Source organism: Macrobrachium nipponense, chromosome 23 (assembly GCF_015104395.2).
Source record: "Macrobrachium nipponense isolate FS-2020 chromosome 23, ASM1510439v2, whole genome shotgun sequence".
In the NCBI taxonomy this organism is placed as follows: Eukaryota; Metazoa; Arthropoda; class Malacostraca; order Decapoda; family Palaemonidae; genus Macrobrachium; species Macrobrachium nipponense.
In genome coordinates this window covers 70,869,322-70,886,821 of record NC_061090.1, presented here as the reverse complement: position 1 = coordinate 70,886,821, position 17,500 = coordinate 70,869,322, and the positions used below count along the sequence as shown (strand labels likewise).

The 17,500-nt window shown below is 35.3% G+C and overlaps 1 protein-coding gene across 1 annotated transcript in view; it reads right to left on the bottom strand.

Annotated features, from left to right (window-relative positions):
- The window catches only part of LOC135201592 (SCY1-like protein 2), a 598,006-nt gene that overhangs the window by 782 nt on the left and 579,724 nt on the right, over positions 1–17,500 (bottom strand). Inside the window, exons 16-17 of the mRNA XM_064230627.1 lie at positions 7,021–7,281; positions 1–3,660 (exon numbers count right to left, since the gene is read on the bottom strand). The exon at positions 1–3,660 is cut by the window's left edge and continues 782 nt beyond it. Of these exons, the coding sequence (XP_064086697.1) occupies positions 3,634–3,660; positions 7,021–7,281 (288 nt within the window). The 3' untranslated portion in view covers positions 1–3,633. The remainder of the gene's footprint in view (positions 3,661–7,020; positions 7,282–17,500) is intronic.

The following is a 17,500-nucleotide window of genomic DNA, read 5'->3' as shown; positions in this document are numbered from 1 at the left end:
GGCAGCCACAAGGAGCCTCCTCAATAGGCCTACTCCTTAAACTTTTTTTTAGATTGGTTCGTACGTGATATTCGCTACCATACCTGAGCACTGCCTAGAGATCAAAACCATCAGCGGTTCCAGCGGCTGTTGCCGATTCAGCAACATTAACTGAAAAGGAGTTTTGTTTGACACGAGTCAAGGTTTTTTTATTTTTATTTATTTATTTTTTTTTTTTGCGAAACAGCAGCAACAGAGTAACCCGGTGGTTATAGACACAGAAGAGAGAGAGAGGAACTTGCGATGGCAACATCAGCAGTAGCAGAAAGAGCAGTTAAGTAGCAGTAGGTAGTCCTGGCAAAAGTAGAGCCGAGTTCATTAGCAGCAACTGCTATACTTTAGCAGCTTGCAAAAGAGATAACTTAAACAGGTGTTGGTACAAAAGTATTCTACATAGTAGAGTGTTGAGGGACAACCCAGATAATTAATTATTTCTAAGAATCACAGTATTTGAAGACAACCTAGCAACGGGACATTCACTTTCTAGCAACTAAATTATAAATGCGATATATAAAACTACTTTGGGAAGGCTACTTTATGTACAGTAGTCTTGAAGGAAAAAAGAGAGTCTGTAGGAGCACGGACAAGTCAATAAAATAAAATAGTAGACAAATATAGAAGAAAGAAACATAATGGTATTTGCAAGTGCGTATGTATGGATACAATCATATAAAAACATTTATATACGTGCAGATCACCAATTAAAAGTAGTGCGTCTGCACTTATCAAATATTTTGGAAGTTTCTTGCAAACTTTACAGTTTTCATATCTCATTACCAGAAACGAAAAAAAAAAAATGGATACAACAGCAAGTGTCATATATAAAAAAGACTCTTTTTGAAACAAATCGTGAAACAAAGAACAAAAATTTTTTTTGTCAAATTGAAATAGATCACAAGAAAACAAATTGATGAATAACTAAACTATTCATGACTCTATTGCGTGTTATGCAAGTACACCTTGCGTACAACTGACGTGACTTCACGTGAAAGTATACATCTCGGAAGTGTGAATTCCCTCTATTGTAAGTTTAAACAAAGCGTCTTACTATTTAATTGACCTGTAACAGAATCACCTCACTAGAATAAAAGGAAACAACGCACCTATAACACAGCTTATGATTATTATACATAATAATTAGATATCATGCTAAACCATCCGCCTCTTATCATTCACAGCGATAGGAAACGAGGGATTGGCGTTCAGTGTATCATGTTCAAATTGCAATGATAATGAAATCAATCCGCTTTCTTATTACAAAGGACACTGGAGCATGACGACGACACAGACTTCGAATCGAATCAACACATATAAATATACTTTTTTTTTTATAAAGTCTGGATCAAACAACCTACGTTGCAAGTTGAATAGAATTCTGGCAATAAAAATATTGGTAAACAATCTCTATTATTTTAGCGCCGTTGTTTTAAAAGCATTCTCCACCTGCTTCGTAACATCTAGTAAAAATGCTCTTAATAAATCATCTTACATAACAAACACCTGCTTGCAATCGTCAACCACATCTCTGTCTCAGTGGCCTTTTCCTCTTCAGTTTTATAAACCTTTTCTTACTCCAACATCACTTGAGCGACATTCACCAGCCAGTCACAGATCTCGTAATACAATTCATATACTCGCTTCATTTTCAGTCAGTCACAACGAGTATATAATGTCTCTGCATTCAGTCACAGCTCAAGTCATATTTCATCAGCCAGTAACGGTGAATGTGACAACTCTTCAAGCAAGTCACAGTGACTGTTACATCTTTGCGCCCAATCACAGTGACCGTTACACCTTGACACCCAATCGCAGTGGCTGTTAATTCTCTTCATTCAGTCCCAATGGCTTTAACATCCTTTGAACACTTCACATTTTGCAGTGGCTGTAACATAGTTTGAAACCTTCACAGATCATGAAGCATCATCCTGAAAACTGGTTACAGTTGATGCAGTACCTATTCAACCAATCACAGTGACAGTTACATTTCTACAACCAATAACGGAGGTTGTTGCATCTTTTGAACCATTCGCAGGGTCTGATGTATCAAACGTTTTGCGTTTGTTAGTTCTGAATAAAATAACTCATATCGGGAACTTGGGCTGTCTTTTAAATGGCACCACACTAGACAGATAAATTAAGAATCATGCCAGAACCTGCCAGGAAGAGCAGTTCCATAAAACCTAGCCATATTGTATTCCCAAATCAGGTCCAGCAATGGATACTGTGATCAAGTAAGAACTATTTTGACAACCCTAACCTCTGCAAATACAAAAATAACTGCTATCTGCACTTGAACGTATACCATATTTTGCAAATATTTTTGATAAATGACATATAAAATGATCGTTAAATGCTGGGCAAGGGTTCCTTGAATTCTGTTAACTGTGGTACCCAGTGTGTTAGCTGCAATTTTCCTACACATTTCCTTTCAGGGTAACGACTTCAAGACTGGATGGATGGATGGAGTTGCCAAGAGTCTCTCGAGATCAATTTTTATCTAAAATTAATCAATAATGCCATATCCCAGACAAATAAAATATTTACACATACAACTGGCGCTCATACTCATATACTGATAACCACAGCATACATCCCAAACGATAAATTGAATTTTCTTTTATCTAAACCAACAGTATGTTTGCTGATATCGCCAGGTGTGATGCCATTTATTTTTGTTACAGTCACAATGCTCCTAAGAACTGCATCCTGTTATGGCTAAAACTGGTCTAATATATGAAATTTCTGAACAGACAGAATTACCAAAATAACTGATGAGCTTTACCGAAGCAAACGCCTGCGTGAGTATTCCGTATGTGTATGAATACACACCACAAATTTATGATCACCTACTCAATGTCAAGAAAAATATTTCTTTGTGATCCCTCATGAAGTTGATAAGGGGATTAGTGTCATTCTAGTTTAAAACATAGGTTTAAATTCTCTACAACCAAAGACTTCACGATCATCTTGTATTCCCTTTTCATTCCTCGTGTTTTCTGTCCTTGCCATTGTGTGATGATAATTACTATTTGCCTAATGAAATGAAATAACCACTCCTTCTGCAGAAATAGATGTCAAACGTTCTTCCACTCCCTCATCCCCCGGAAGCTGTGAGATTTTGTATGATGCCGCTGAGGTGAAAACTTCTGGTAGCTTCTGAAGTGATGTTCCATTCATTAGGCTAGACTGCGCATTTGACTGATGAATTCCCCAAGATGTCAATAAACACCCTGAAGACACCAAAGGACTTCAAGGGAGAGAGAGAGAGAGAGAGAGAGAGAGAGAGAGAGAGAGAGAGAGAGAAACCTATGCGTCACACCATGAGATCTCTCTGTTCTGCTCTGATGCCAGAAGGCTGGGACGCCCTCGTCTTCTTTCCTCCTCTTCTCGGTGCTCTTATTCTGCCTCCTCCTCCTCCTCTTTCTCCTCTTCCCTCGTTCTTCCTCCAGGTACTGGCGCCGGGCCTCCTCCTCCTTCTCCCACACTCCCTCTTCCTGCTCCTTCCTCTTCTTCTTCCTCCTTATCGGGCTGAACCTGCGTTCCAGATGCTCCTTCTCCTGGTCCCTAAGACTGGCGATGGTGTCTTCCTCCCTCCTAAGACTTGCTGGAGAAAAGTTGATACTGCAGGAAGCAAAAGAAATTGAGGAAGAAAATAAATGTTTGGAGGGGGAGAGAGAGGAAAAGTAATTCAGGATAAATGCCGACGAAAACGAAACGAAACGAAAATAAGTGAAACGTAAATGAAATTTAAAAAAATATTTTTTTTGACAAGATGTCTCAATATATTCACTTGAAAACTAACCGATTAAAAGAGAGAGAGAGAGAGAGAGAGAGAGAGAGAGAGAGAGAGAGAGAGAGAGAGAGAGAGAAATATATTATTTTGACAGGATCTCTCTCAGTTTGTTCACTTGAAAACCAATCGATTCAAATGAGAGAGAGAGAGAGAGAGAGAGAGAGAGAGAGAGAGAGAGAGAGAGAGAGAGAGAGAGAGATGATATTATTTTGACAGGATCTCTCTCAGTTTGTTCACTGAAAACCAATCGATTCAAATGAGAGAGAGAGAGAGAGAGAGAGAGAGAGAGAGAGAGAGAGAATTATATTTTCTACAAGATTCAAATGAGAGAGAGAGAGAGAGAGAGAGAGAGAGAGAGAGAGAGAGAGAGAGATAAAAAAAACTAAAAACCAAACGAAAACGTTTACGTTTTTGGCAACAGCTGAGAAAACGAAACTTTTCGACTTTGAGACTCATGTATTTGGCAACAGATCATTTCAATTAAAAATAAATTGGAAAAATAAGAACTCAGTGATAGCCATCTTTTAAGAGGAGAAGCGGCAGTTTTGCAGAAGCACAGTGAGGATACAGGTGGTGGATGGGGATTCTGGGCAGCCATGCAACCTCCATATCTATAACATCAAACAATATATATGTATTAAGTATATAACATACATATCTATTATTATATATATATATTAATATATATTATATTAGATATATTATATAATACATATATTATAATATCTATATATATATTATATATATATTAGTATATATATGTGTATATATATATATATCTACTTTATATATATACATATATATTCTACAGTATAACACACTGATTAACCTAAGTAGAGAAAACAGTACAGTTCCATATCTAGGCACAAGTAACATTGACTCTACTGACTAGAAAAATCATTTTGCAAAATTAGTAGGCATTGTTTTTTTTTTAAACCATGACTTCATGCAAGAGAGAATTTACTTCTCCGTTGTATTTCATGATGATCAGATGAATACTTAAGCTTTACAAAGTAACAAAGTAGTCATGAATTAGTTTTCAATCAGTTCAGTTTGTTATTTTTTCGAATGTGATTGAACCGGCCAGAAGATTTTCTTCTCGGATGAAAGCTAATTTGCTAATAGGGTTGTCCAAGTTGTCACTAAAGGCCTGCAATGCTTTTTAATATCATTTTACTAGACTTTGAAGTATGATGAAACTCGAATAAAGAACGTCATATCATCAATATAAAATGGATAAATGGCTGCATTTAGTAAAACACAAGGAACCGAATTTCTTTCCCCTCGTTGGACAAGTGGATTACGTGCTCGCCCACCGATTCGGTAATCAGAATTCGATTCCCCACTGTACCAACGTGGAATCAGAGGAATTTATTTCTGGTGATTAGAAATTAATTTCTCGAAATAATGTGGTTCGTATCCCACAATAAGGTTTAGGTCCCGTCGCTAGGTAACCAATTAGTTCCTAGCCACGTAAAAATATGTAATCCTTCGGTCCAGCCCTGGGAGAGCTCTTAATCAGCTCTGTGGTCTGGTTAAACTAAGATATACTCAACTTTTTTTTTTTCTTATAAATCCAAATCAGTATCTGGTCAATATCACTCGAGTAATGTGAAGGAGTCTTAGACATATAAAGCGAAGCTACAATCTTAAGACAACAGTTTTTAGATGAAGAGAATTCTAATGGGAGAACTATTATTGAAAGTAAAATTCTTAAATCCTTCTTTAGGCCTTTACTACTGGGAAATATTTGGACAACCAAATTTCTGCAAGTTCTTCATAGGCCTTGCCAGCTTAAAAATCTTTGACCCAACAAATTTCTGCAAGTTCTTCATAGGCCTTGCCACTTTGAAAAAAAAAATCTTGAATAATCAAATTGGATGAAGTAAATTTTCTCTCGCACGATATCTCTTAAGGGCATCATTTAAGGCATTGTGTCAATGCAGTTTATGAGTTCTCTAACAAGAAAACTCAAACACTTAAGCACCATTGAACATACATCACTAAAAGAAATAATAATAATAAGGGGGCCCATATTCAAGTTACCCTTTCACAGTTATGTGATGGTCTAATATTCATCCGCATTTGTTAGAATGGTAACTATTATTTTTTTTATCTTGGTTTGTTTTATTTTTTTGGCCTGATGTCAAATTATATTTCGATCGCAAAATTTAGCGTAAGTTCTATTGAAGAAAATTATTACCTGCTCTATTTATCCAAGTAAAATTATTTCTTTTACCTGTACTATTAACATTTAATGAATTTGTCTTACTGTATTTATATAATTTTAGTAAATGTCTTAGTTTCTATTTTAGTTATGTGCGATTAACATAAAACGCCTCCACTATTCAGAGGACAAATCACACAAGAGTGATACTATAATGATAAGATCTTTTGGCTAGATTTGAAAGGCTCTGCCATTTCAGTAAATTCATAATTTTATAAAAACTGTGTGATTCACATGCAACGCCTCCACTATTCAGGAGCCAAATGCCTCTAGAGATCTCCCAACTATTTTTTGAAATTCTATAAATCGTTGTGACTTCGGTGTCTCATGTGGGTATGATTTGGCAATTTCATAGTGTCCGGTATTTTTCATGGCACTGAAGGGAACTGTGATCGATCTCCTCATAAAACGGTTATGGCTTCATACTTGTGTAATTCTAATGTCCAAAAGGTCAAGAGTTTCATTCACTTAAGCTTAAGAAAATCCTTTAGATTTTGCTATAATAAAAACAAACGTGTAGATAAATATTTTGTCATCAGGGCCTGAGAGGGCTACAGGGAATTCTCTAAACTGCAGGTCCATGTAAAGTTAGCAGACACCTAACAGAAAAAATCATTACATTGCACCATCGGCATGTCTATGCTTTACACCAGCTGAGATATCCAGTCTCTTTCTACAGCTAATTAAAAAAAATGAAACCACAGCACGTGAGTTTGACGAAAGGGGGGCGGGGGGGACACTGGGTGCTGCCAACAATTATTCCTCTTTACTCACTGGAGTGGGACCAGCGAAGCGTTTTGAGAAAACTATCGAATTGGGAGGGTGATATATAATGCTTTGGTCAGTCGGGAATCTACTGAGTACCTTCAAGTACCAAATAGGGGTTTGCGAGCACCCCGCCATGACTACGCATAAGATATTCATATTCATATTCGTATGTATTCGAATTTGTTATACTCACTGTACTCACCACGCCGGCTGACAACTGTTGAAGGAGATTACCACTCGACGAGTTAGAGATGAGAGCAGACGGTCGACGATGGGACTTGTACGAACTAAGCGGATTCCCGATGGATGCCGTGGAGCCTCTGCGGGAATCCTTCCCTCCTAAGGACAGGGAGCTTATCGAGCAGGCGGACGGCCTCCGGGAGCCCAAACCTGAGACCTGAGGTGGAGTTAGCAACATGGGGACACTCTTGCTTGCGTTGCTTATGCTTGAGCTCTGCGGAAGGGGAAGAGCCAAAAAGGAGATCCGTGAGAAAACGCGAGGAAATGTCTCGGCCTGCAAACGCTAAACCCGAGGCCAAGTTGAGCCCTAAGATTTCGCATGTTTTGCTTTCCTAATGGTTTCTGGAGTTCCGCTAGGAGCGGTCTATGGGCCGATGCCAAAAAGAACCCTAAGATTTTGCATATATTTTTCTAATGTTATCTGGTGTTCCACAAGGAACAGTTTATGGGCCAATACCAACAAGAGCCCTAAGATTTTGCCTATATTTTCCTAACATTTGCTGGAGTTCTTCCGCAAGGAGCGGTGTTGGGGGCCATTGTCAAAAAATCTGACTAAAACAGTTAATGTAAAACTGCCTTATGGTGCTCTGTTACAAGGAAATGGTCAAATCTCCATTTCATCGAACAAGCTCCCCTGAGATTCTAAAGTTTTCGCTAATTATCAAATTTCCTTTCTAGAAAAAAGACACTGAAATCTATACTTTCTGATCGCAAATCATTTTCATTTTTCCATTGTAAACTCGACCATATAATATCTGATGAAATCACACACAAAATTTGTAATTTACACCAAACATTAAACACATTGTATCTAACTACACGTTAAGCAAGGAGCTCTAAAGTCAGTTATATCCCAATATTCTTGAAGGAAGTTAATATATATATATATATATATATATATATATATATATATATATATATATATATATAGATATGTATATATATATATATACATATATATATATATATTATATATATATATATATATATATATCAATTCAAGCTACAAATGTCCTTTAATATCTAAATTCACTTTACCTCCCAAATGATATATTTTCATATATGTACCGAAGGGGAATTTTTTTAATTGATAATAATTTCGTCCCCCCATGGGATCAAACCACCGTCCAAGTGGACGGGGACGAAATCAGGACAGTCAGTGACGCTATCCAATCAGCCAACAGAGACGCTATAAGTTCATATCGATTCTGACCTTACAAATCACCCTCGATCTGGGTGCTTTCGTAATTAGAATCGATATGAAACCCCGTCTACCATGTTGGCCAATTCGAGCGTTTGACAACACGTAGCCTTTTGTTATGAATAATTATCACATCGAACCGTGATCCATTTATATATCAATTCAAGCTACAAATGTCCTTTAATATCTAAATTCAAGTGAATTTAGATATTAAAGGACATTTGTAGCTTGAATTGATATATAAATGGATCACGGTTCGATGTGATATTATTCATATATATATATATATATATATATATATATATATATATATATATATATATCTATATCTATATATATATACATATCTATATATATAGAGATATATATATCTATATATTAATATAGATGTATATATATAGATATATGAATATATTATATATATATATATATATATTATATATATTATATATGTCTGTAATTATATATTAATATCCATATACTCAGACATTCCTATAAGGCCTCTGAATCCCCCTTATCACTACATCTTTGTATACGTGCGCATACAAAATACAGGGTATTCGAGAAATGAACTATCCTGTAAGGAATGAATCTGTATACAAGGCAATACTACTTGTGAATGTTTATTTCATCATATTTACGTCACGCTTTGTTTTCTAGTTTACTAGACTCCATAATTATATATATATCCAGCCTCAACATACAATAACTCTATTGAAAACAATAATCAAACAATAATTTAAAAAAAAGACACACTGTCACTAATCAAAAAAATAAAAGCTTTTAAAACAAATCCACAAATAGACCTATCTATTTACTTACAAAAATCCATGACTACTTCTACACACACACATATAAATCATACTCCAACGTAATAAATTTGCTTTAAATCATCTGAAAGCAGTTTCACAACAATAATAATAATAATAATAATAATAATAATAATAATAATAATAATAATAATAATAATAATAATGTTTTGGAATAAAATCCACAATTATATACTAAAACTATATTACTATGTAAGGACACAAGCATAGTAATATGGTTTGCTACATAATTGTCGATTTGTATTATACAAACTGCTTTTCACGAGACTGTGAATTTCTTAGCAATGATAATATTAATAACAATAATGATAATGACTTATTATTTTGTACCCATCTAGTTCTGTGTACAACGAACGACAAATAAATCAATACTGTACAAGACAAGGAAATGTTGGTCGCCACCACGTGCAGCTCTGCATGCTCACAATACTGTCTATATCAATCATTCAGTTTTAAGGGGAAGTATTCTCGAGAGATTTACCTTCAGGAAAGACTGCGACTTTGTCTGCACAGGGAAATGACAAAGAAATATACATTGAAGACAAATATATATATATATATCACACAGAATTCAGCAGTTACTTTTCTTCTTTTAACCACACCCTACTTACAGTAAGTTAAACTGGCTCGTACCAGTTCATAAGAGTGAGTCTACAGGTGACTGTAGCCTGAGGCCTACGGATGCGCGAAAAGTTACTTACGAACAATGCTTTATGATTTTTTTTTTTGTAAATATAAGTAATGAATCTGTCAAGGAGGATGTTTTTTTTTTTTTCCTGACTGACTGCCATGAACTTCAGTCTACGTCTGAATATCCTGCGAGAAGAAATATGCCAAGGAACATTTGTGGATTTTGCTCAATTTTGAAGAGCAAATACTTCAAGAAAGCTTGAAATTCTACACAGGAAGCATATTAATTAGATTATACCTGTACGAAATGCCAATAATAAAAGATTCTATACCCTGATACGGAGGCAAACTTAAGGCCCGTCTCAAGACAGCGTAGACTGAACCTCATAAACAGGACAGAAGTGACCAGGCGACGATGTCACTTAGAGCCGGAACCTGGGTTTGATATGGAACCTTATGATTGTTAGCTTCTATAGAAACATTCATTATATGAATGCATGAGGGTAATAGTGTCTCAGACGACGGCACTGCTACAGAAGGCCTGAAAACTGGCAGAGAATGACGTGAAACTGAAGTAAATGATGGCTGGCGTAGCTGCATATGGTGTTTTTTTCTATCCGTTTCCTGGTGAGACATTTAGGAATTAACAGGCGTCAGTTATTGTTATAAAACTCATGTTTATCTGTCTATCTATCTCCCTGTCTATCCGTCTGAATGTCTAATCTATCTATCTTTCTGTCTGTCTACCTAGCGTCAGTCAGTCTCTTTCTCCTATTATGTCTCAGATGTACTGTCTAGGACTCAGTGGTTCCGAAACTTGACCATACGAAGGACCTCCCCAGAGATGATGAGACACCAGCATATTCCTGCACAAAGCAAGTGGAAGTAAAAATATAACGTTTGAAATTAAGCTTACAATATATATAGCGATGTAATAAAGATGGGCAAGCTAGTATAGTAGATTCACATCACGCGTGCATTTGATATCTATGCCAGTCCCTTACGACTCTCCTGATTGGCTGTAATAAGCCAGTCACAGGGCTGGAAACAGTCTCTCTCGAGAGTTCACATAGGCAGGATGTATGTTCCACCTCTCTTTAGAGATACGTCTTTTAAAAGTATCCCTGAGGAGATGTGGAATATACATCCTGCCCATGTGAACTCTCTCGAGAGACTGAGAGCTTCCAGGTTTATCAACAGCAAATCAGGAGCGTCGTAAGGGAATGACCTAGACATCAAATGCACGGTTGATGTAAAGCTACTATAGCTGCTTGCACACCGAAGTATCGATAACACCGACACTAAGATGATAGAGAAATATTAATTTTTTCATTGTTTCGCGGACCCCTAGGTCCTTCTCCTGGACCTCCAGGGGTCCGCGGACCCCAGTTTGGGAACCTCTGGTCTAGGGGAATCGAGAAATTGACCTTTCTGTCTGTCCATGTCATTGGCCATGATCTGTGTGTGTGTGTGTGTGTGTGTGTGTGTGTGTGCTAAGCGATGAGGATGCTTTCTCCCAACATCATCAATTACTTTTTCATTTAGATTCCAATCAATGTTGTACAATGACAAATGTAGTTCTTAACCTGGATCATAAAAAAAAAATATATATATATTCTCAAAATATTTCCAGAATAAAATAATGAAAAGAAAATTATCTAATACCACTGGGTGTCTTATTATGTAAAAAAAAAAAAATTTGACTGATTTTATCAGGCGCTGAAGACATTTTCCTTCATTTCATCAGTTACGAGGTCAAGAAGTTGGTATATTTTCTTCACTTATAAAATCAGGTGAAATGGTTCCTTAATACCACGGTCATATAACTAAAAAGATTCTTTTCAGTGTCATCTTTGCGATCATGAAAAAATATGGAATCAATATTATTATTTTTAAGATGATAAATCCTCCTATCTGATTTTCATCGTTTTTGGAACCATCAGAAACGGATAAATTTCATTTGATTATGAAATACCAATTTTTGTTTCTCTATAAATCGTGAATAGAATATTCTTAAGTAATTTAGTAGCAGTAAAATTATCTATCGTCTTTGAATTCTGAAACCTTTTCATGTAGTGCCAAAATAGAATTATTCTTAATTAATTTAATAAAAGTACAATTAGTGTCTTTGAATTTTGAAACTTTTGCGAATTGTCAAAAACAGAATATTCTAATTTAATTTAGTAAAAGTGTAATTAACAACAGTCTTAGAATTCTAAAACCCTTTTGTGAAGTGCCAAATCAGAATATTCTAAATTTATCTAGTAACAGTAGATTATCAAATGTTTTTGAATTCTGAAACCGTTTTGCGAAGTGTCCAATTTGAATATCCTGATTTATTTAGTAACAATACAATTATCAATAATCTTTGAACTCTGAAACCCTTTTTCGCAGTGTCAAATTAGAATGTTCTAAATTTATTTAGTAACAGTGCAATAGTCTTTGAATTCTACAACCCTTTTGTGTAATGTCACAGAATATTCTTAATTAATATAGTAACAGTAAAATTATCTCTAGTATTCGAATTCTGAAACCCTTTCACGTAGCGTCAAATTAGAATATTTTTAAATTAATTTGATAAAAGTGCAATTATCGTCTTTGAATTCTGAAACCCATTAATGAATTGTCGAATTAGAATATTCTGAACTAATTTGGTAACAGTAAATTATCAATTGTCTCTGAATTCTGAAACCATTTTACTCAACTTAGTAAAAGTACAATTGTCAATCATCATCTTTGAACTCTGAAACACTTTTTTTGTAGTATCAAATTAAAATATCCTAATTCAATTAAGTATCAGTTCAATTATCTCTGAAACCCTTTAAACTAGAATATCCTAATTAGATTTAGTAACAGTACAATGATCAATAGTCTTTCAGTTCTGAAACGTTTTTGTGTAGCTCAAATTAGAATATTCTTAATCAATTTAGTAACAGTGCAATAATCAATGGTCTATGAATTCTAAAACCCTTTTGTGTACTGTCAAATCCGACATGGCAAGTAGTGCCCACGAAAATTATTCATGCAAATTATCCCATAACTATTCTGCCCCTACTGTTTCATAAAAACTACTAGCTACTATATAAATAAGTCTTTCTTGTAGTGTATAACTGCAAATCCTGCGCGTTAAAAAAAAACGGCGAAACATTTTCAGATATCTGAAAAAAAACCCGACATAAATGAATATGTAGATAAGGAACATTTCCAAGACATCCAAGTGGAATCTGTAATGGAGAACAAAGGTTCATGCAATCAGATCGTTTGAATGGTGTTAAAACCTTGCTATACACACGTCCAAGGATGCTAAAGGTTTCATTATCTTCCTCTGGCAACCTACCGTACCGAAAAATAACGAACTCTTGACCTGTTTTGAAACCTTTAGCCTCGGTGGCCGCGTCTATACTCTGTTTTTTTTTTTTTCATCTGTCCATCAGCCTTTGGTGTTTTGGCATGGTAACACTGCGTCCCGGGCTTTAAATACTTACGCTATGTATAAGTTTTTGGTAAATAAAAGGATCTCTGGCTGTACATTTGCAACTGAAAAGTGTTTTAATAATTTACTGTATGCAAATTACACCGTTAATATTCGAAATAGGATATTATTTAAAGCCCGGAAAGCAGTGTTACCATGCGCAAACACCACAGGCAGATGGACAGATGGAAAAAAACAGAATCTAGTGATAAATAAGACCTTACAACCTGATTCATTTTACGTGGGACATCCCTTAAGGCTACCTATTCTTCGGGTTAATTAGGTAAACGTTGGCCCAGCAAGGACTTATAACATGGCAATAATCATCAGAGAGTTTCTAAATCTCTATGGCGTCTGGGGAAAGAGACAATGGGTCACTAAATTCATGACCATGTTTTTTTATATATATAATGTCGATTTTCATATCAATATCTTTTTAAACAGGGGTTTTTTAAGCATTATTTGGTTAAAGTAATGATCATACTTATTAAGTTTCATTTTCTTAAAATATTGAAGAAGATGAATGAAATGAATTATCTAAGTGCATTCTACTGGAAAAGAATTCACTACTTCTTAATTGAGGCCGAATATTAAAAGTGCACTTAAATACACTTTCCAAGTGACTTCAAATCTCTTGAATTACTTTGAGATATATATGTCAGTATTTACATGAGAATTTACCGAATATATAAACGTTCCCCGTTATCAGTGATCTGTTGTTTCATGCGATATTCTACAACCTATAACATTACATCTTAAGGAAATATTAACGCACGTGATACCCAGGAGCTGGGCAAACGTTTGTTATAATAGAGACTAATCCTATGGGTTATTAAGGGTTGGGAAAAAAGTGTCAATTCATCATACCTCAATGCATGTATGTGTGTATATGTATATGTATATCTATCTATTTAGGTATCTATCTATCTATCTATCTATCTATATATGTATATACATGCATACATATTTATACACGTACATACATAAAGGCATAATGGCAAGAACCTTATCACGAATTACTTTTTAAGACCAAAATCCTAACATGTCCTGGTGCTACCATATAACCTTTATATATATATATATATATATATATATATATATATATATATATATATATATTATACACACATATATATATATATATACATACTATATATCCGTATATATATATATATATATATATATATATCTATATATATATAATATATATAATAATATATATATATATACTATATAAATCTGATGTTTAAAAACTTACTGGGGCTGTAACTTCCTAAGTGAAATAGATCACAAAAAGGCCAAAGTTATTCATCAAAACCACGAAGCGAATTCCTACCCTGTTTAGCTTCAGTTTCTTTCAATTATACACAGGACAAATCGAAAGACAAAGTGCTGAGAGGAATATAAAAAACTCTAACAATTTTGGCTAAATATTCTACAGAGGACAGATTAGTGACACTGTAAACTTCGTTAGAACAACTATAAGAAGAGAGATGTAGAGAGAGTGAGACAGAGCGAGGGATAGAGATATACAGATATATATATATATATATATATATATATATATATATATATATATATATATATATACAGAGAGAGAGAGAGAGAGAAAAATCATGCACTTAATTCCAAGTGATATAGACAAGTACCACGTCATGCACTGCAGTGATTATAATAATTAAAATTCGAAACATAAGAGAAAAAAACAATCTTTGTTAAGAGAGAGATCATGATCTCAGGCCAAGGACACTGACAGGCGGCTGCCACACACACAGATTTGTGATCGAACATCTTATCTTGCTGCTAATATACAATGTTAGAAACACCAGATAAATATTAAGTGCTAAAATCAAAGTAGAGCATAATACTGTAAAAAAAACACTGTCTTCTCTAGTCCTGAGTCAAATGAGATTTTTTACTTCAGAGTTTAAAGTTAGTATTTAAATGCGAGATTCGTGATGGATAGCCAATTTTTACCCGTGTGAAATAACGGTCTACATTTTATGTAAGCAATATCTCATAGGACTCGGTCACAGAGATTCACACAGAAGATATGAATGAAATATATAATAAAACAAAAACACTGGATAAGAAGTACACAGCCTGAATATAACGCCGAGATCCTCAGAGGCGAAACCTAGGACAAAAAAAAAAACAAAAGAAAAGAAAAAGAAAAATGATTGGCTCATAAGCATATACAGAAATGCAGTGAAATGTGACAACCATTAAAATTCTGCACAAAATGGTTTATTGAAAAAATTCAGTGATAACAATAATGTTAAAATATTGCATAAAAGTTTTCAGTACTTGATCTACTACAACTACTGCTACTTCTGGTACTAAAATTGCTACTTTAAAAGGACCGTATTCTTAGAGACTAAAAAAACAGAACAATTTTATATCTTGAAAAAAGTTGGGATTTTGACCATTTGGGTTTTGTTAATAGTGGGTCGGGAAAAAGGGTGCGCTGTACGTAACATTCGTCCGTGGTGCAGGGTTGCTGAGATATATAATATATATATAAATATAAAACTAAATATGATGTATGGGATGCAATGGATGCCAGAGAGAGAGAGAGAGAGAGAGAGATTAAATCTAGGAAGCAGCATTAGCGCTGAGAGATATTTTGCTTAGGTGTACCAAAGTACTAACGGGGAGAGAGAGAGAGAGAGAGAGAGAGAGAGAGAGAGAGAGAGAGAGAGAGAGAGAGAGAGAATTAAATCTAGGAAGCCTTATCGCTGAGAGATGGTTTGCTTGGATGTACCGAAGTACTAACAAAGAGAGAGAGAGAGAGAGAGAGAGAGAGAGAGAGAGAGAGAGAGAGAAAGTTAAATCTAGGAAGAAGAGAGAGAAAGAGAGAGAGAGAGAGACAGACAGACAGACAGAATTAAAGTAGGAAACATTAGCGCTCAGAGATAGTTTGCTTGGATGTACCGAAGTACTAACAAAGAGAGAGAGAGAGAGAGAGTGGCATTTAACAGTGATTCCCTTCTTGCGATGACTTACATACACACACACAGGACGGTATAGAGGAAAGGGTTTTGGGTGGGTTTTTGACACAGGGACTAACGAAGCTCGTGTAATTTCCATACTTTTCCCTCGTGAGAGAATCTGTCGTTTATTTACTCAGATCTGTAGTGTTTGTGTTTACACCCGGGATCTAGAGTAAACAACAGATCTGACGCCAAGAGAATAGTAACGGTTCAAGACTCGATAGTGATTTCAAACCCGCCATGAAAACCTTGGGTGAATGAGTATTATTCTTTCCTTACAGAATTACAGAATTCGCTTCATTAAAGAATTTTGAGTGGCCTCCTCATTCGGCAACGCTGCTATCTGCGTACGACAATGACCACTGCAACAATTGCAAAATAATTATTGGTAAATGATGACTCGCACTGAGATATCAATTATTTTTATAATGATAAAGTGACATGTGCTATATATTAAGTTTTTCCTCTCATATCAAATATCATTCAATACTCTGTAGATTAACCCCTCCGTGAATTTGCTCATATATCTATACTAGCATTCAGTTTACCATTACTTGAATATTACAATGAAACTTGTTTTCGACGCTTCTATAAAAACAAAAGGCATTATTCCTATACAAAGCAAAGAAAAAAAAAAAAATAACCTCTGGCTGAATCTTGCCCATATATCGACGGGCATCAGGTTTACTATTTCTTGAATATTACAGTGAAATTAGGTATTTGACGCTTCTATAAAAATAGAACAGACATTACTTTTATATTCTTTGGAAGATTGAATCTCAAGCCAGGGGCCCCTGTGGGCTTGTTCCATACGAACAGGGTTCATCTTCTGAGTAATAATAATAATAAAAATTCAAGAAAAGTAAGAAAACAGCCTGGAGGCCCAGTATTGATTGCTCGTCTAACGACTATATGCCAGCATCACACAAGGACCACGGTTGTCATGGCCAGCTGAAATGACTGCTCGAGTCCAGAGAAGCTCTCTTTGCAAAGACAGGACAGAAGTGACGCCTTCCACAAGACAACGCTCAAACAAAGAAAACGACGGAGACAACAACAGCAACAGCAACAGCAGCAAACCTATCAGATCAAATAGCTTACACACAATCGCAGTAGGATTGTCTGTCAGTTTACCCAGGAAGTCAATCTTATTTATCTTGCTCGGAAGGATCTTTATATATCCATATCTACAATGGCAATGCAGACATTAGAACAGAACTTAGCAGTGCATGGTTTAAGAGATTCATAGACACTGGTGCTTGGTCAGTAACATCCAAAATTACAAGCACAATGAGTCAGTTAAAGAA